At 48.1% G+C, this 17,959-nt stretch overlaps 2 protein-coding genes across 5 annotated transcripts in view; one reads left to right on the top strand and one right to left on the bottom strand.

Annotated features, from left to right (window-relative positions):
• ABR (ABR activator of RhoGEF and GTPase) overlaps positions 1 to 4,916 on the top strand; it is a 172,687-nt gene extending 167,771 nt beyond the window's left edge. For all 4 annotated transcript variants that reach the window (XM_010978926.3, XM_031468485.2, XM_031468484.2 and 1 more), the window contains 2 exons: positions 1,453 to 1,600; positions 2,245 to 4,916. In XM_010978926.3, coding sequence (XP_010977228.3) covers positions 1,453 to 1,600; positions 2,245 to 2,334 — 238 coding nt within the window. In that variant the 3' untranslated portion in view covers positions 2,335 to 4,916. The remainder of the gene's footprint in view (positions 1 to 1,452; positions 1,601 to 2,244) is intronic.
• A 1,892-nt stretch (positions 4,917 to 6,808) lies between these two features.
• Positions 6,809 to 11,771, bottom strand: TIMM22 (translocase of inner mitochondrial membrane 22). The gene is made up of 4 exons (XM_010978927.3): positions 11,502 to 11,771; positions 9,393 to 9,589; positions 8,807 to 8,879; positions 6,809 to 7,403 (listed from the first exon to the last, which is right to left on the bottom strand). Exons 1-4 carry the CDS (start codon positions 11,737 to 11,739, stop codon positions 7,327 to 7,329), a joined length of 585 nt encoding a protein of 194 aa, XP_010977229.2. The 5' UTR covers positions 11,740 to 11,771; the 3' UTR covers positions 6,809 to 7,326.
• Positions 11,772 to 17,959: the final 6,188 nt, after the last annotated feature.

The raw sequence follows: 17,959 nt of genomic DNA, 5'->3' as shown, positions 1-17,959 counted from the left end.
TCCCAGGTGTAAGTGGGGAGGAAAAGTCCCCGGGCGCCCCTTAAATCCACTTGTCACCCAGGACTGGGGAGCCGGCGGAGAGGGGCCACGAGCCCTCAAGCCCAGGTGCCCGGCAGTGGCTGAGCCAGACCAGGCCAGGCTTGGAGGGCCTGCGGGACCTGGGAACGCCTGGCTGCTGTCTTGTTTTTCCCATTATGAGACATTTTCCCTCTGGTTTGGCCAGGACCAAAGTCCCAACCAGTTCCCAAATAGTTTGGCGAGCGCTGTGGGGAGGACACACAGAGGAGTGGGAAGGGAAAATTCATTAGGTTTTCCACCCTGGGAATCGGGCACAGTCTGTTCCCACATCTGGGCCCCTGGCCGGGGCATGTGTGTGTGTGTGTGTGTGTGTGTGTGTGTATGTGTGTATTTGTGTGTGTGGTGAGGGGCCGGGCCAGCTGCACAGCTGCCTCCTGGCATGGCAGTGTTTGCCCGTTTCCAAAGCAGCCAGCAGGCACGTCCATGGCTCCTGCCTGGAGGGTGGAACACTGGTGGAGTGGGAGTCGGGTGAGAGGTGCTGCATGGGGCAGTCAGGTCTCACCCCAGGAACATTGCCTTAGACTAGGGGAGGCCCAGGGCCTCTCTGATATGTTGGGTGGCACTGAGCCTGCCTGGACACCAGCCACAGATGGTAGCCCCTACTGTCACTCAGGAGAAATATCTACAGAGCATCTGGCCTATTGTGCAAGAGAAGCAGAAGAAGACCCAAAGGGAGGAAGCTCTGGGGTCCCATGAGGCAGACCCTTCTGGAAAGGTGCGGGAGAACAGCCCCTAGGCTCCATTTGGGATTAGGAATGTTCTGCCACAGCACAGCAGGCAGGGCCTCAGGCCTAGTCAGCCACTGCTGCTGGGGCCCCTGCCCGCCCCGCCCACTCTGACTGTTCCTCCAGGCCCCTCCCCAGCTGGGCTGACCTGGGGCAACGCCCAGGGTGGTGAAGAGCTCGGGCTCTAGAGGCTGCTGCCTGGTTCAGACCCCAGCTCTACCACTTGCTAGCTGGGTGACTTTGGGCAAGTCACTTAACCTCGTTGTACTTTCCTTCCTTCATCTATACAGTGGAGATGATAATATAGCTACCCAAAGGCTTATGATGAGCATGAATTATTATAGGGAAAGTTCCTGGACCAGTAATACCAACTCTAAGGCATGGGAATTGGAGTGGGTCCTTCTGGCTCTGACGGTTTACCATCAGTTCAGAGGGTGGCCCAGGGGCTGGGAATCTGTTGTTGGAAGGTACTGGAACATAGCTGGGAACTTGGTCCCTTGGCTTAGTCCGCTCCCTACCAAGCGGTCTCTCCCCTTAGAAGAGGGAGGCTGGTGACCACCTCTGGGAATCCTTCCAGGAGCTGTTAACAGCCAATGGTGTGGAGCCCCAAGTGGCTGCCAGAAATGACTTCTTTCTCCCTCCCTTTCAGGGTTGCTGAGAAAGAACCCATCAACAAAATGTCCCTTCACAACCTGGCTACCGTGTTTGGCCCCACGTTACTGAGACCCTCAGAAGTGGAGAGCAAAGCGCACCTCACATCAGCTGCCGACATCTGGTCCCATGATGTCATGGCACAGGTACCTCCGGCGCTGCCTGGGCCTGTGGCAGGCGGAGGGGAGAGACCAGCCCCCGAGGGGTGGAGAGAAAACAGTTCGGAGTCCAACACCTCTCCCCTCCTGAGCAGCTGGGTGGATGGTGTGTAGGATGTCACCAGGGAGGCAGGGCCCTGGAAAGTCCGCCCCTCCAAGACCAAACCAAGAAGTATGAGCCTAGACCAGGGACCCAGAGATTGTCTGTCCTGGGTGCTGGCTGCAATCCTGGGAGTGCCTGGACCCCAGAAAGCAAGCTCAGCAGTACTGGAAAAATCTGGGGCCTTGTCCTCATGCTTGGAAACTCTAGGACTGCTTCCGAGGTCGGGAAGCTTCCCTGGGAGCCCTGCAAGACCCAGGAGAGGGTCCAACCTAAAACAGGGCTGCCAAGCCAAAGCCAACCTCTGGAGCCGGTTGGAAGTTTATGACTGAGGTTGGGGAAGTAGCCTCAGGCACCCCACCCACTACCCTGCAGCGCCCTCTACTGCTGCAAATGGGCAGCCACCCTGGGCTAGGAGCAGGCAGCCTGAGGGGGAGGGGAGCAACACAGAACCCATCACCAAGACCATTTCTCCTCAGAGGAGGGCTTCCAGGGCAAGGGCCCCAGGCTCAGTGTCCCGTGTCTCCCACAGGTCCAGGTCCTCCTCTACTACCTGCAGCACCCCCCCATCTCCTTCGCAGAACTAAAGCGGAACACACTGTACTTCTCCACCGACGTGTAGCCTGAGGTGGGAGCAGCTGTGGGGAGGTGGCCTGAGCCACCTCTCCAGCAGGGACCCAACACAGACTTGAAGGACTACAATAGAAAACTTCCAAACCCAGTGCTCCAGACTCCAAGGGACACAGATTTCCAAGAACTGGAAGACGCGCATCTTTTGTGCCACCTTGTACAAAGCCAGCTGCCCCGACCCCAGCCTCACTGCACACCCTGGGCTCTGCCCTCTGCACCTCTAGTTGTGTCTAATGCTCCGTGCCGTTCGGGAATTGTTTTACGTCTGTTTGTCATGCAGAAAAGGTAGTGACCGACCTGGTGCGGGCATACAGACAGCCTGCTATGTTCTTTCATTTCCTCCAACACTTTCTTTCCTCCCGAGTCCAGTCCAAGGGCTTTTCTTTTGCACTGTAACTGTTGCCAGCTTCTCCTCTCTTGGCCCTGCTCCCAGATCGCTGTCTCCTGGCAGCCTCCCCTTGGCCTTCCCCTACCCTCTCCTCCCTCCCGGCCTGCCCGCATGCATGTGCAGCCTTGGTTTTTGATCCGTCACCTGGAAAGTTCTGAGGAGGCCCTGGGTGGCAGTGGCGGTGGCAGTGGCGGCTGGTCAGATGCCGCCCCCTGGCCCTCTTGCCCTCCTCCACCCGTGGAAGCGCACCTGCTTTGCCTGGCCGCCTGTGCAAATGTCGGACAAGGAGACAGGCTCACACTAATCCTCAGCTTAGCACAGGCTGGAGAATGGATTTCTGGGATTTCCCACCTGAGAGCCTCCATTTCTGGGGTTTATCTGTTCTGTCTCCAGTAGCAGTGAGGCATCTTTGACTGTTCCTTCTACTGCTTTTCAGTTCCTTTTACCCTGGTGGTAGATTTCCTTTGAGTGTAAAGACTCACAAGTGACCTGCTATCATGGTAGCTGGCGGTCAGGAAAGAATCGGGGGAGATGGGAGAGTCGGGCCACTGAGGAAACAGGACAGGCTGGATGTTCAGAGGAGCGCCACGGGGCGCTGGGGGTCCTAAGTTGGGGGGCAGAGGCTCTCAGCAGCAAGGAGTTGTGGCTTTTCTAGGGGAGCCAGGCTTCTGGGAGGGCAACTACTAGGGCTGAACAGGTGTCCTGAAACAGGCAGGCTCTATCCGGGGGGAGCCCTTCCTGGTGGCTCATGCACCTCGTGGTACCTTTGCCTTAGATTTTACACTTTCTCCACAGCCAAGCACTGCCATGGGGCAGCCCCCACGGCCACGTGTGCGCCAGGGCCTGGGACAGGCAGGCACAGTCCAGCAGTAGCCAGCCGTCATGGTGCTGCCTCTTTACCCCCAGCTTCTTGGATGCAGACTTTTGGGGTAACTGTGAAACTCTAGAAGTTGGGGAAGAATGAGGAGTCACAGGCACGGTCCTCTCTGGGAACTGGGTTTTGCAGGGAACCCTTGTTGTTGACATTCAGGGATCAGCAGGTTCCCTTCCCAACTTTGAGACCCACTGCTCAGTCTGGAAAGGAGTGAGAAGTAGCCCCAAAGCGCAGTCTCTTCCCACTGAGCAGCAGCGGCCGGCCTGTGGCAATTGGCCTGGGAGGGCGGTCACTTGGGGCTGCAAGGGCTTGAGCCGCAGTGCACAGCTCGCTGGCTCTCCTCGGTGGTGACAAAGACCTGATTCTAGGCCCTTGGGATTGGAGAGAACAGCTCCCCTAGCTTGAGATCTGGGCTGTTTGTTTTAAAAGAAGCTGTGGCACTTGCTCAGTGAGGGGAAGGGCCCTTTCTCATCTTGTTTACACCTGATGCCCAGTCGTGGGCAGAATGGCACATTCTGTGCAAGCTGGAGGAAAGAGATGCGTAAGAGGAGGGAAATACTGACCCCCAGGTGCCTATTAGCAGCTCAGGAAGGAGCCCTGCTCCCTGAGACAGGAGGTGGAGAAAGAATGCCACCTGAGTCTAAAGATCCCCATGTCTGACCATCCCTGGAGTCAGTTCGGCGCTCAGGAGCTGGTGTGTGGCATGGAAGTCTTTGCTTCCAAAGCCACTGACTGGAATGAACTGGAGGCCCAGCTAGAGCTAATTACAGTGTCTCCCACCTCCCCAAAATAAGGGATGTTTGCTTCTCAGCATCAGGTAGCTACTGCAGTCCCCAACCTTGCTTAGGCCATATGAGAACAGGAGGAAAGCTGGAAGGGCTAAGAAATGCAAAAGGCTCAGAATATTTATAAATTCCACCCCCAGAGCGGGGAGGGGCAGGTACCAGACCTGGACTAAAGCTGCACCAAGGAAATAGCCCATGGGTTCTCCTGAGAGACAGGGACTGTGCAGCCCAGAACCCCCAGCCACTGTGCCCAGGAGGGCAGGCTGTGCCAACTGGAGCCCAGCAGACAGGCTACAGGAATCCTGGGTGCCTGTCCTTGCTGGAAATGGCTGTGGGCTGCCGGCGTTTGCTGATACAGGTAGGATGGGACCCTTCATTCATATTTGACTTTAATAAGTTGGTAAGGATATATTTTTCTTTGGTCTATGTTCTGTTTCAACTTATGTAGATTATTATAAAATGATGTAAACCACGTGAAGAGGAAAATGTTAATAAAAAAAATGCAAAGTCCCAACATTTGCACACAACTCAGCCCTGTGGTGTGGACATTTGTGTTCTCAGGAGTCCAGGGAAGACCACCAATCTAAATATTTAACTCTTCCAGCTGCATCCAGATGTGAGTTTCCAAGAATCTATTTACCTAAACTACCCCCTGCACTTCCCTGAGGCCTGTGGGGACCGTGGCAGTTTTGGGGGAGGTGAACCCATGCCCCCTCCTTGCTCTTTCACAAATGCCTCCAGGTCAGTCACCAGACAGTTCTCTTCACAAAATACAAATGCCCCACCAGGGACCTGGCCATCAGTATGCCTCAGACAAGTGGCAGGAAGTTGTCCATTCAAATGGACGCTCATTTTACATAAACTAAGCTACATTCTCCTTGGAAGTGGCAGGTCTTTGGGGCAGCCTTTTGCCTAATCTGCTTGTTGGAGAAGCTAGGTCCCCTAGAGGGCCCAGTCTCCCTTTAGAGAGTGAGTGGGGTTAACACAGGCTCCCACCAGCCTAAGCCACTGGACACTGTTTATTCTGGAGATCAGGAACAGATGTCTCTGAAAATCGGTGTTTGGTTTATGAGCTCATACTGACTCCTTAGCCATCTAAAACAGGAAACTATTCATCTCCTCTCCTGACTGAAGAGTCAATATGGACAATGCTTGGCTTATTGTACTGATGGCCACTGACAGCCGAGGGTTCATCTTTTCCAAGGCAGTTGTGAGTGTAGCATCTCTTGTACTCGGTCATTCAGCATATCTGACCCCACACACTAGACTGGATGGCAGAAGGGGCACACATCCTAGCACTTTAACAGGTACCAAGGCCAAGTGTTTGCTCTTGCTCTAAGTGCTTATTGATGACTTATTTAGGGATAATATAGGAGACGCTCCTAAATTTGTTCTCAGACCTCCTAGGATACTCCAGCCAGCCTAGCAGCAGTGGAGCCTCATGACTGAGACTGGGACAGGCATTATATAGAATTCACCATAGAAGGACATGAGCCTTGTACTCACATTCATTCCAAGGGAACAGCAGACATGGCAGAGGAAGGTGTCACCAGCTGGGCTTGACATTATCACATACACACACTCAAGACGTCTGGATGGTTCGGCTCAGTCTGAATTCTGGTTAAGGGTGGGTAAGCCAGAAGACAGACAAGGAAAGAAAGCCAAAAGAAGGCAAAGGAATGACTATCCAGTAGAATAAAGGAGCTGTTACCACTGGCTGAAGGTGGCCCGAATTACACGGCCCCCACCAAGCTACCTGCCTGTCACCAAGAGCAAAAGCCAGGTTCATCTCCACCCCAGCGCCGAAGCACTGGAGTAAAGCGGCACCTGCGGCAGACCCAGACTGTAAAAGGCTGGGCTTTTGCCTGTGGTGCACAATGAGGCTGGGCTGCAACTGTCAGAAAAAGGCCACCAGATCAACTCAAAAACAAGTGTTCAAGGGGGAAAAAACCACTGGCACCAGAGAAAAAGGGTGCCAGTGAACAGCTCCTCAACAATGTCTGATCGTAGCCCATAGCTCCTGGGATTTAGTCACCACGATGATCACAGCAGGACCTTTCACATGTGTCCTTGACCAGGGCCTGGTCCAGCAGTCAGAGCATACCACCAACGTGTGGTTCAGACTACAGGCATTCCTATCGGCCAGCACACAGGAGGGTTTTTTAGAAGAGGCTGGTAGGGGTTATTCATGGAATTTCAGTGTATCCTAGGACATGGCGAGGCTGGGCTTTTTTGGGGGGAAGGCCCTGGCCAATGGAACAATCTCAGTGAGGATAACACTACTGTACAGACCCTGAGAATCCCACACTCCCAGAATTCTTAGGAGCTTTCTCATGGTTTCCCTTTGGATATTAATCTTTGGGCCATCTAGTACCATTTTGGGGAACTATGAAATTTGAAAATAAAAATAAACCAACCATTTAAACTGTAATATAAATATATATATTTTTAACAAGGATAGCAGAATGCTAAACAAAATGACATAATTGGTCAGACGGCATAAACGTACTTTGCCCTGCCCTGATGTGTGAGATGGATGACTGCATGGATGTCCAAGACAGAAGAGCTTCCAGGGTATGTAAAGTGCCCTCTGTTCCCACAGCGCCAAACAACCAGGGGGCCAGATGTGGTCAGGACTGAACCTCTGTGGAACTCAATTCCTCCAAGTCAACACACTGACTCCTGATCTGCCCGTGAGAGAGAGGAGCTGGCATGGCACACATCCCACACATAGCCTGGGGAGTCCAGGAGCAGAGAGTGTGGCCGCTCAGAGGCTGGAGGCAGATTGAAGCCAGGCGGTTCCTGCATGACACCAACTATATAAGGAAAAACCAATGTCTTCAGTCTGAAGCCAGTGCCCTGGAGCAGAGCAGAAACTGCCCTCCACAGAACAGCTCTGATCCTGGGCTGGCACTGTCCTTCTCGAGGCAACTGCTCTCACCGTAGGTAATAATCGATCGCAGCAGAGAAAGCAGCAAAACCTCCACAACCAATGACCCCAGCCTTTAAGCCAGCTGTAAAGCAAACAGAGATGACATTACCTGTGGTGAGAGATGCCAGTACAGGCTGCATTCGGGAAAAGTTTGTACACCCACAGATGCAAAGAAACCATCATGTTCTAAGTCATTCAACTTAGCAGAGAGCTGGGAGACTTCGATGACACTGTGCACACAATCTGATCCAGTGTGCTTTTATCTAACTGTACGTTCATTTCACTTTTTTCATTCTAAAGAATGACTATTTCCAGTCTCATGAAAGTAGCCCCTCACAGGCATGAAACTGGTTAAGAGAACCAGTCCTTGGAATCAGGTGAAAGCATATGGCCTGTTACCCTGATTTGTTTATGGAATAAATTCCTGGGAAGGTGATCAAAGCAATTCTGGAGGGATCTGAGCCTCTCAAAGGCCCTGACAAGGCTGAGAGATGGGAACACCAAAGGAGGAGTTACCCTATAAATCACAAACGGCTGTTTGAGGAGTAAAAACAGGTTTTAATGATAGCAAATCACCCCTCCTCTCAAAAAATGAGAAAATAGACTTTTTGCTTTGGCTAAGTCTGGGCACAGCAGCTGAAAAGTGGCCCAGCAATGGGGACCGTTAGGAAAGTCAAGTCACTGACGCACACCAACAGGGAGAAGGGGCAGGGAAGCTGTTTCTTTCTTCGTTGTTTACAGCTGATAATCCAACATTTCTAGAACACCTATATTTGGCTTTCAAGCAGTAAAAATCTAAGAATCCTAAACTGCAAAAAGACATTACTGTGATAACTTATACACAAAATTAAGGTGACAATTCTATAGTAATTTAAAAAAAAGGCTAACTGTTTGAAATGCACGGAGCTGAAAGTTCAGCAGAGCCCACTATTTGGACAGCAGGTCTTCCAGGGCTGCATGAGGCCCAGCTCTGCTTCTCTACTACCCTGCATAGCAACGTACTCTAGAAGTTACTTATTGTGAGGATAGTCTCCCATATTTCCCATGTGGGGGCAGTTTTCTAAGACAGATCTGGATCTATTTATGGTTCTCACCTTGGGGGTGACTCTGTCCCCCAGGGACATCTGGTGATGTCTGGGGACACTTTTAGTTGTCACAACTAAGGGATGCTACTGGCATCTAGTGGGCAGAGGCCAGGGATGCTGCTAAACATCCTACAATGCACAGGACAGCTGCCCGCTCCCAGCAAAGATTCATCTGGTCCAAAATGTCAACAATGCCAAGGATCAGAAATCCTGATCTAGATACTAGAAGTTTCCAAAACTGAGTTAACACAGAAGCACACATGATTTCCTTGTCAGAAGGGAAGAGAATCCAGTATTTGCATATGCCTTACGCTGTCCCTGGAACACTCATGTTTGAAATGTCAACTTCAGCATGTTGTTCAAGGCCACATAGAAAACCATTTGGGAACTGTTTACTAACCTCTGAAACCAATGGCTCCTCCAGTGATGCAGCCACTAATGACACTGTTCTTCCAATCTGATTTTCCCCGGTACTGCGGGTGGAGAAAAGCAGTTCAGAGCCAAAGAAATAAGCCAGACAAGATGATTAAGGAAAAAAAAAACACACACACACACACAACAGGGTTTCAAGCTGGCTAATTCAGTCCCTCCCCAAAGGAAACTTAATCTTTTTCTTTTTCAAAAGTATAGTTCTTAAAATTTGAATGTGTTCACTAACGCTTCCTGAAGGTGGTCCTAGAGCACTGAAACCAAGGGCAACATTTGAGAAGTAATCAAAATCTCTTCTCAAGTTCCCCAATAAGTTTCATGTTTAAAATTATTAACATACTAGCCTACAACTTCTAGCCTACAAAAACAAGTAAAAAATAATGCAAGCCCCAATCATTAGCGCACAAAAAGTTTGCTTTAGGGACTATTTAACGGAAATTGAATCTAGCAAGTATTGGACATTTCTGATCTGCTTTCTAGTAACATTAAGAGCATTTCTCCTGAGAAGTTGTACGATGGAAACAGGCAAGGCTTTCTCAGAAGGCAGGGACACTTACAGATTCTACCAAACACTCAGTGCAAGAAAACATGGCGCCCACAATGGCAAAATTTTTGGCGTAGGACATTCCTCTCTGCCCCATGTCCTTAAGAACTTCTTTTGCCGTCGGTGTACGGTAAGGATCCTTAGGGTCAAAGCCCACATTGGTATCAATGCCAGCAGTGAACACCCCAAATGCACCTCCCAAGACAAATCCTAAAAACAAACACAGAGATGAAGATTTCTTTGGCATGTTTTCTGGATTACTGTAATGGGGTCAAACTCAAACAGCACTTTTTTTGTTGTTAACTTTTAATTTGACAAATGGCACCTTTTGGATGGCCACCAGTGAAAGGAACACCCACCTCCTTGCCTCACAAACTCTCCACCTGCCTGGTACTACATACACAATCCAGGATCTATCCTGCTGGCAGCTGCTTCTCTGTCTCTTGTTGGATTTCTTCCTCCTTTCATTTCCTAACATTCCTCAAGATTCAGTCTTTAACCCTCTTTCTCTCTCTACACTCTCATATGTGAACCAGTCACCCCCAAGTATCAGTCATCAACTTTGCAAACCACTCCTGTGATGATGGTGACATTCATAATAGTCATTTGGTAAGCACCATGTGCCAACTACTCTTGACGCTTTACAGTCACAGCCTTATTTATTCTTCACAGTCCTGTTAGGTCTATACTAGCATTTTCTCCTTTCACTAGCTGAAGAAACTGAGGCTCAGAAAGGTTAAGTGACTTCCCTAAGGTCACAAAGCTACCAAATGACAGTCCCCACACTGCTGTCCACAGCTGACTTCCTGAGCCTGCTGGACATTTCCATATGAATCTCCTCTCACCACCTCAAGGTCAGTATATGTTCAACGAAATCATGGGCACCTCCCCTCCAGACTCCTACTTAAGGCTCCTTCTTTCCAATCACTCTCGGTCCAAACTTCAGGGGCATTTCTGACTGCTCTTTGCTTTCCACTGTAACCCTAAGTTCACAATTATCATCCTAATCTAGGGCCTTTATCACTTCCAACCTGGAGCACTCCAAAGATTCATCCACCATTTCAACAGATAAGTGATTTTTTAGGATCTGACACAGTGATGAACAAAGACCCAGTCCACATCTCAGAGAGCTTCAGTCTAGCAAATCTCCTATTCGGTCTCCCTATCTACAGACTTTTCTTCTTTTTGCCACACTCCACCCTGAGTCCTCATGCTCATTACCACCAGTTACCCTCTAAAAAATCATCAGTTACTGCCCTAATGCCTGCAGGTAAAAAGCTCAAACCCCTCCCTCCACTCCCATCTTGAAATGACAGTTCCCCTCCTCTTTGTATACCCTCATTCTCTCATCCTTCAAGACATGGCTCCAGTCTCACCTCCTCTTGTGGCCTTCCCCCAACCAAAAAAAAAATCTCCTTCTTCTTTCTACCCTACTTCACATTGTTACTCTCACCACGCTCGTTTCTTAACTGCCTTTCATTCTCAATGAGATTGCAACTCATCTGCAACTGTGGTCAGCCTCTTTACTCTGCACACAGGAAGAACACCTACACTCTCAAATCCTCAAAAAAAAAAAAAAAAAAAAAAAAAGCCAAGTCGACTTCTTTCCCCCTCATTCCCCCTCTGTCTAGTCACACTGGCCACAGTGGTTTTTCTGGGTTTTTTTCTAACCTCAAGACCATTGCAGGTACTATTCCCTATGTCTGCAGCACGCTCCTCCAGGCTCCTTCTCAACATTTTTACTTCTATGTATATTAAAATATTAGCCTCGTGAGGACAAGGCTCTCGCCCTGTCTCTCCACTGCCAGGCACGTGATAGTTGCTCAGTAACAATTTGCTGAAAAATGATTATTTAAAACCGAATGAATGAATGAATGAATGAGGTCGAGCATCTTATACCCCCAAGGCCCTGACCCAGGACCTATTCTCTGACCCGATTTCCAGAGACGAGAGACAATATTGGGGTCTAGGGACGCGCTGCTCGAGTTCACTGAACCAGGTGGAGACTGGTCAAGGTCAAGGCCCACGGGCTCCACGCCTCCCAGGTGCGCGGCCTTCTTGGAAAGGGACCCCGCTGCCTTCCAAGCTCTCAGCCTCTTAAATGCCCCCCACGTCGCCTCACCTCCCACACAGGCCAGCGCCGCCTTGAAGGCGCAGCTTTCCATCGCCTTCTCGATCATCTTCTGCTCGTCACTCTTGGCGGGACTCGGGATCCCGCCCAGGCTCCCAGGCTCCAGGACCCGGGGCTGACGCTTGTCACCCACCAGGTACTGCAGAAGAAGGCTGTACTGCAGCGGGGCTTCGGCGGAAGCCGCCGCTTCAGGCGCGGAGTCCCCGGTACCGGGGGCCGTGGCCGCCATGACGATAGGAGCCCCAGAAACCTGGCGTCATTCGTCCCACGGCAGATTCCACAAGCTTCCCGTAGGGCCCTGCGCGCCCAGCCATCGTGCCGCAACGGCAGATTCGCCACACCGAGCGAGTCCGAGGAAGCCGCGGAAGCAAAGCCTGTTTGTGAGCACCCAGCGGAGGAGTTGTGTTCTCCCAAAACCTCCTGTGAATACTGAATCAGGCCTGTGCAGCATTCCCAACGGCACTGACAAGATTCAGAGTTACCAGAAAGTGTCCTCATCTTCGGGGCTGAGCGCGGTGCGTACCGGGACTTGTAGTTGTAACACGTACACACCAGACATTTCCCAGGAAGCCTTGCCCGGGCGCTCGCGTCTCGGCCTCCTCTCGAGCTCTGGACAGGCGGGAGCCGGGTGAGGCTACAGCGCGCCGGGGCGCCAGCAGGGGGTGCGCGCGCCTCACCACTGGCCCTTCTAGCCTACTAATTCCTTGCGGATGTTGTGAGTTGTCAGTGGGGGAAGGTGCTTTGTAAGTAAACATGAAAGCGTGGTATAAATGGTGGGATAGTTTTTTTCAATAATTAAACCTTTGAGGAGAGAGGGGGCCAGAAAAATGAGTGAACGAATAAGTGAAGCTAGCCTAGCACACTTAAGAAAAATCCAGGATGGTGATGGGAAGTGGAGGTGGCTGTGGCGGGATGGAGAGCAAGGCTGCTACTCACTCCAGCCAGTTGTTAATGGAATTAGGGCTGTGGGACTAGCATAGCCACGAAAAGCCAAATTTGTATTATACTAAACTAATTAAAGTGTTTCCTGGCTGGCAAACTCAGATTCTGAAAGTTAACTGAGAGAACACTGTATATGAACCCAGAAAAACTTTTGCTGTAGTTTTTATGGTACTAAAATAGATCTCCAACTGTTGTATCCATCCAGACTAGTAATGTATCTGGACTGATCAGACAGCAGAATAAGAGAGTCAGGCATCGAAGGCATTGCTCAGGCCTTGGTACCTCATTTGGACAAGAAGAGTTTGTAGGATTGAGAGCGGGAACGGGACTCAGGATGCTGAGGCCAGCTTGGCTTTTAGGGGGAAACTTCCATCCCCCATCCCTCCCCAAAAGAAGAGACTTTGGCCCCACATGGGCTTTCTGAGGACTCAGGATGCAGCATCAGTGTGGGGGTTGGTAGAAATGCTCAGGGCTGTGAACTGGCAGCAAAAGGATGGAAGCTTCCAGCCCCAGCAGGAGGCTGCAGAAAGCAAAGAACAGCCTGAACCCATCAGGGAGCAGTTAGGAAAAAAAAAAAAAAGTCATGTCTTCAAATCAGGGTCCCCAAGGCTAGGGATGCAGATCTGAGAGGCAGACTAGAGGGTTCATCTAAGGGAGTGTCACTTTTCTTGTGCACCCACACAGGTGGACGCTGTTATGGGGCTACGGGTTGGGGTGAACCTAAATTAGAATTTATTTTCCTCCTCAAACCTGCCCGTCCTGAGTGAATGCTCCATCTGTGTCAGATTCCAGGCTTCCTGCATCCCCTACAGACTTTGTAAATATTTTTCAAATCCATCCTTTCTTTTTAGACTCATTGCTCTGGTTTGGGCTCTAGTCAGTTTTCTTCTAATAGGCTCATAATTGATCTGCATGCCTCCTACCTTGCTCTTCTCCTGACCTTCAGCAGAATGATCACAAAGCTTGATCACGCACCCTGCTCAGAGTTCTTTGTGCCACGGGAAAGTCCAAACTCTGTGTGTTGGTTTTACAACTTGTGCCCAGGAAGACACACATGCTTCTGTCCAAGTTTAGTGCTTCCTCAAACATTCCCATTCCCAGTTGTCTGCTTTTGATAATCTCTTCTGGAGCTAGAAGTGATGGCTCCGAATCATTCTGAATAAAATATGGCCACTGGTGTTGGAGAGGTGAGTTTGGACTTCTAGATTCCGTGTCATTTCTTTCATTTGTGCCTTGTCCTCAGTCAAGTGTAATTGTTAGATTTTTTTTATTATTTCTTAATTCTTTTTGCTTTTGACCTATGATAGCCATGGTGAGAACAGAGGTATCCTGTAGTGTTTCCAGTGACACATCCTTAAAACTCTAGACTGATGCTTGTGGGTGGTCTTAATGTTCTGGAATAGATTTCTCTCACAGCATAATTGTTTGGAGGTTTTATTTACTCACCCAGACCCAACAAGCCAGATTTCCAGATCTGCTCACTATCTCTTGGGCTGTTGCTTTGGCTTTGCTCATGAAAAGCTGTTTAGAATTTGGCACTCAGTCTGGCAGTCTGGTGGGTGGTAAGGAACTACTTCAGACTTGGGTAAAGAATCACACACTCTGGCTAAATCTGCAAGAGGGTCACATTGATGACAAGTTGTGATCCTGAGATTAGCTCTGAAAAGTATTGGAGACAAATAGAAATATGCATAATATTTTTCCAGTACCTCGCACTTCTGACTCAGTAAAGAGTTAAGTGGCTTCAGAAACTAGAAGACCGGACTCCTGCTTGGCTGAGGGATAAAATGAACCATAGAAAGAACAATGATGGCAAATTTCCAAAGTTACATACCAAGTTGGTGTCAGAAAGGTAAGTAGCACATTTCTGCTGTAACCAATGAGGACAACCCCCCTCCTTCCTTCCCTCAACTTGATCTTTGTCAAATCTCACCTCCATATTTTGCCTCACTCATCTCTCCATCAAGCAATTTCCCTTATTAGAGGATCTGCCACCAGACCAGCTTTCAAAAAAGGAAAAGATAAAAGAGATGCAAAAATTGTACTGTAGCGTTTTATCTCAGGTACAATCTTTTACAGGGAACTCCCATTTAAATGTAATATTTTTTTTTGTTTGAATCAATTTTGATTCAGATTTTGTTGAATCAGTTATGTCCTGAACTAAGTGGACTTGGAAAACTTTTATAATCAAAGGGTTTGCTTTGTGCTAACAGCTTTGTTTTTAATGGAATTTGAATTTGTGTGTGTGAGACATTTTGTCTCTTATTCTGAGATGTCCTCATGTACTTTAAATATTCCTTCCTCTCCTTATAGTATGTTGTCCTTGAATATGTTTTTATTTGAAAATTCAAAAAGTACTCTCTTTTTTGACTAGAATAATACCTTCCATGTTTTTCTCACATTTATTCCCAGTTCTTCAATTCTCTTCCCCTAGCAACTTGTTACTAGCTCTTAAATGTCTTTCCAGATATATTTCATCCACATATAAACGTTATATTTGTGTATGTGTATGTATTTTTTCTCCACTTAAAAATTTGCATATGATAGCTTAGTATTTTCTACCTGTTCTGTACCTTACTTCCTCTTGTGCTGCATCTTAGAGATACTTCTTGTCAGCGTATGCGATGGTTAATTTTATGTGTCAACTTGACTGGGCCACAGTGTACCCAGGCATTTGGAGGCAATATGTTCCTCATTTGGACGTGTTGCTCTAGGCCATTTATTGAGTCATCCCCAAAGTTGCTGGCTTTGAGTTGGGGCCCAGAACAAGATACGGCTCTGCAGAAGGTCCAGGCTGTTGTACCAGCTGCTCTGTCTCTTGGACCATATGATCCATCCAATCCGATGGTGCTTGAAGTATGTCAGAGGCAGATAATGATGCTGTTTGGAGCCTTTGGCAGCCCCTATAGGTGAGGCCTGCCATTCTCTGTAAATAACAACTCTCCTTTTGAGAAACAGCCCTTGGTCTGCTGCTGGGTCTTAATAGAGACTGAATGCTTGGGCCACCAAGTTACCATGCTACCTGAGCTGTCCATCATGAACTGGGTGTTTTCTGACCCATAATGTTGGCCGTGCACAGGAACATTCAGAACTGACACCCTCAGCTTTCCTGATTCTCAGGCCTTTGGACTCGGACTGGAGCCAGACCATCAGTTCTCCTGGGTCTCCAGCTGGCTGACTGCAGATCTTGGAACTTCTCAGCCTCCATAATCAGGTGAACCAATTCCTTCTAGTAAATCTCTATATATTGGTTCTGTTTCTCTGGAGAACACAGACTGACAGAGTATACTTAGAAATCTCCTTAATTCTTTTCAATGACTAGATTGCTGTCCAAATGATGAACATAGCATCATTTAATCATCTTCATTGATACGCCATTAGGCTCTTTCCAGTTTTCCAGTCTTTTTTTGACCAATGTATCAGTAAATATCTGTACACATACATCTTTGTGCACATATGCTGCTATAACTGAAGACCAAGGAATGTGGCTTATGAATCTTAAAGGTGACAGATATGTATTTATTCTATGCATGACTTGTGTAACATCATATGCCTTAGAATGCAATTTCCCAAAAGGAAAACTCTGTAATATGTGTGTTCTGTACCATGTCAGGCATGTTGTAGCTCCTTAACATATATTTTAAGATAATAATACTTTGCAGAATAGCCAGTTAATTCATATAACATAGCTAGCTAAGTACCAGTAGGGACATTCTCTTTAAGTGGGTCTCTCGAACCATATAAACAGAAAGAACATTTTCCGTAAATCCAAGGATGTTGGCTATTCTTTACAGGAAACCAAGTGAGTCTCCTCAAGCTTCTTCTTTTAACAAACACTCACTAGAATTATGATTTTGGAATCATTTCCATTGCAAATCCCCTCTTTTCCACACCCCTTTAAAAGGCAGCTGCAATATTTGGCATCTAACCAAGGCATGCTGCACCGACAATTCTCCAAATTTTATTTACATTTTATGTGCAGTATATTCAAACTCTCACTTTCCCAGGTGCCAGATGCTGGTTTGGATACACTCCAGTGGAAAGTGCTTTCTTGTAAAATAAAAAAGGAAAATGCTGAACAAACCACTTCTTTATAAGACTTGCACCTAGTATACCAAAGTTAAGTACCCTAATAATGACTTCACTATTTTCCCAAAATTGCAATTCCCCCCAATTCCCTCCTTACCTACCTCCACACCAGATACTTTTCCTTTGGCCTCCATACGATGCTGACAGTCCTCTTACACCTCTTCAGTGTCCATTTGAAAACATCAGGGTGTAGGACTTTATCTGTCTGAAATGGTTTAGATGGTGTCTAGTGTAACCCACCCATAGGTGTTTCAAATATGATTTGGATGAAAAGATAAAGTATCTTAACCCATTTTCAGTATTTTAGAAGATATCTAACAACTTAACGTCTGCTATGTTAACAGCTTTTACATGTTTTCACTAACAAGTGATGCTTTCCATGTGTTTGATGGTAATACTGTCCCTGCAGTGGTACAGAACTTTGGCATGACATTAAGAATTAACTTGGAATTTGCCTTTGTGATTGGGTTCTTGCCTGCCTAAAAGCAATCCCCAATCCCCAGATACTACTTATGAAACAAGCAGCAGTGTTAGGTGAATATTAAGACAGTGAGTATCATTTTTAGAGACTGCCAATCCACTATCATGTTAAACTACACTCCTTTAGCCAGTTTATGTGGTAACATTTCACTGAGCTGAAAACCAGTATAATTCCTTGTTCTATCCCAGAAAAATTGAGAACCTTAGGCATGAAAATTTACATTTGTGCCAAAGGCTTGGGGTTATATTCTGAGGTTTAAATGAACTCTTGTAATGCATGCTATGATTTGTGTGTGTGTGTGTGTTTGTGTGTGTGGAAAGCCGCTGTAAAATAACAAAAATACTCCGCTTGGCTGCCAGATTTTTCTTTTTCACTTTTTCCAGTAGATGGCGGTAGATACCCAAGAAATAACTTCCAAAGAGCTGGTGGAGGGCGGTGAAAGGGGCGTATTTTCCTTTCACTGTTGGTCACTGAGCTGACACCCACTGTATTTCTGTTGCGGGTGGGCATGGTATACATTTTATTTTTTCGTGTGTGTGTGTGTGTGTGTGTGTGTGTATTTGGTGGAGGGGAGAACGGAAGATTTGCTACAGACCACCTGTTTAATCCAGGTTCTCTCTAAGCATAGGATAGCATCTTGCCAGCTGGAAAAAAATCCCTAGAATTTTTTTCAACTCAGTAGACTTGATATAAGCTATGGAACTGATTCAGGGGAGCAGCCAGCATCAATTTAGAGATGCCGCGGCATCTGTTGCCTACATTCGTGGAGATGGAAGAGACCCACTCGCTGGTGAGGAACGGCCGCCGCGACCTGGGGACGGAAATCCCACAGTGCGACCTGCGATCAGACTACAAGTACTTATGGATTCCCTCCCGTGTGCCTAGCAGTAGATCAGAAGCTACACAAGAAATATGAGGTGGCGTTCTCTAGTTCTCT

Source organism: Camelus dromedarius, chromosome 16 (assembly GCF_036321535.1).
Source record: "Camelus dromedarius isolate mCamDro1 chromosome 16, mCamDro1.pat, whole genome shotgun sequence".
NCBI lineage: Eukaryota > Metazoa > Chordata > Mammalia > Artiodactyla > Camelidae > Camelus > Camelus dromedarius.
Note: the sequence above shows the minus strand (reverse complement) of the source record. Positions and strands in the feature narration are given on the sequence as shown.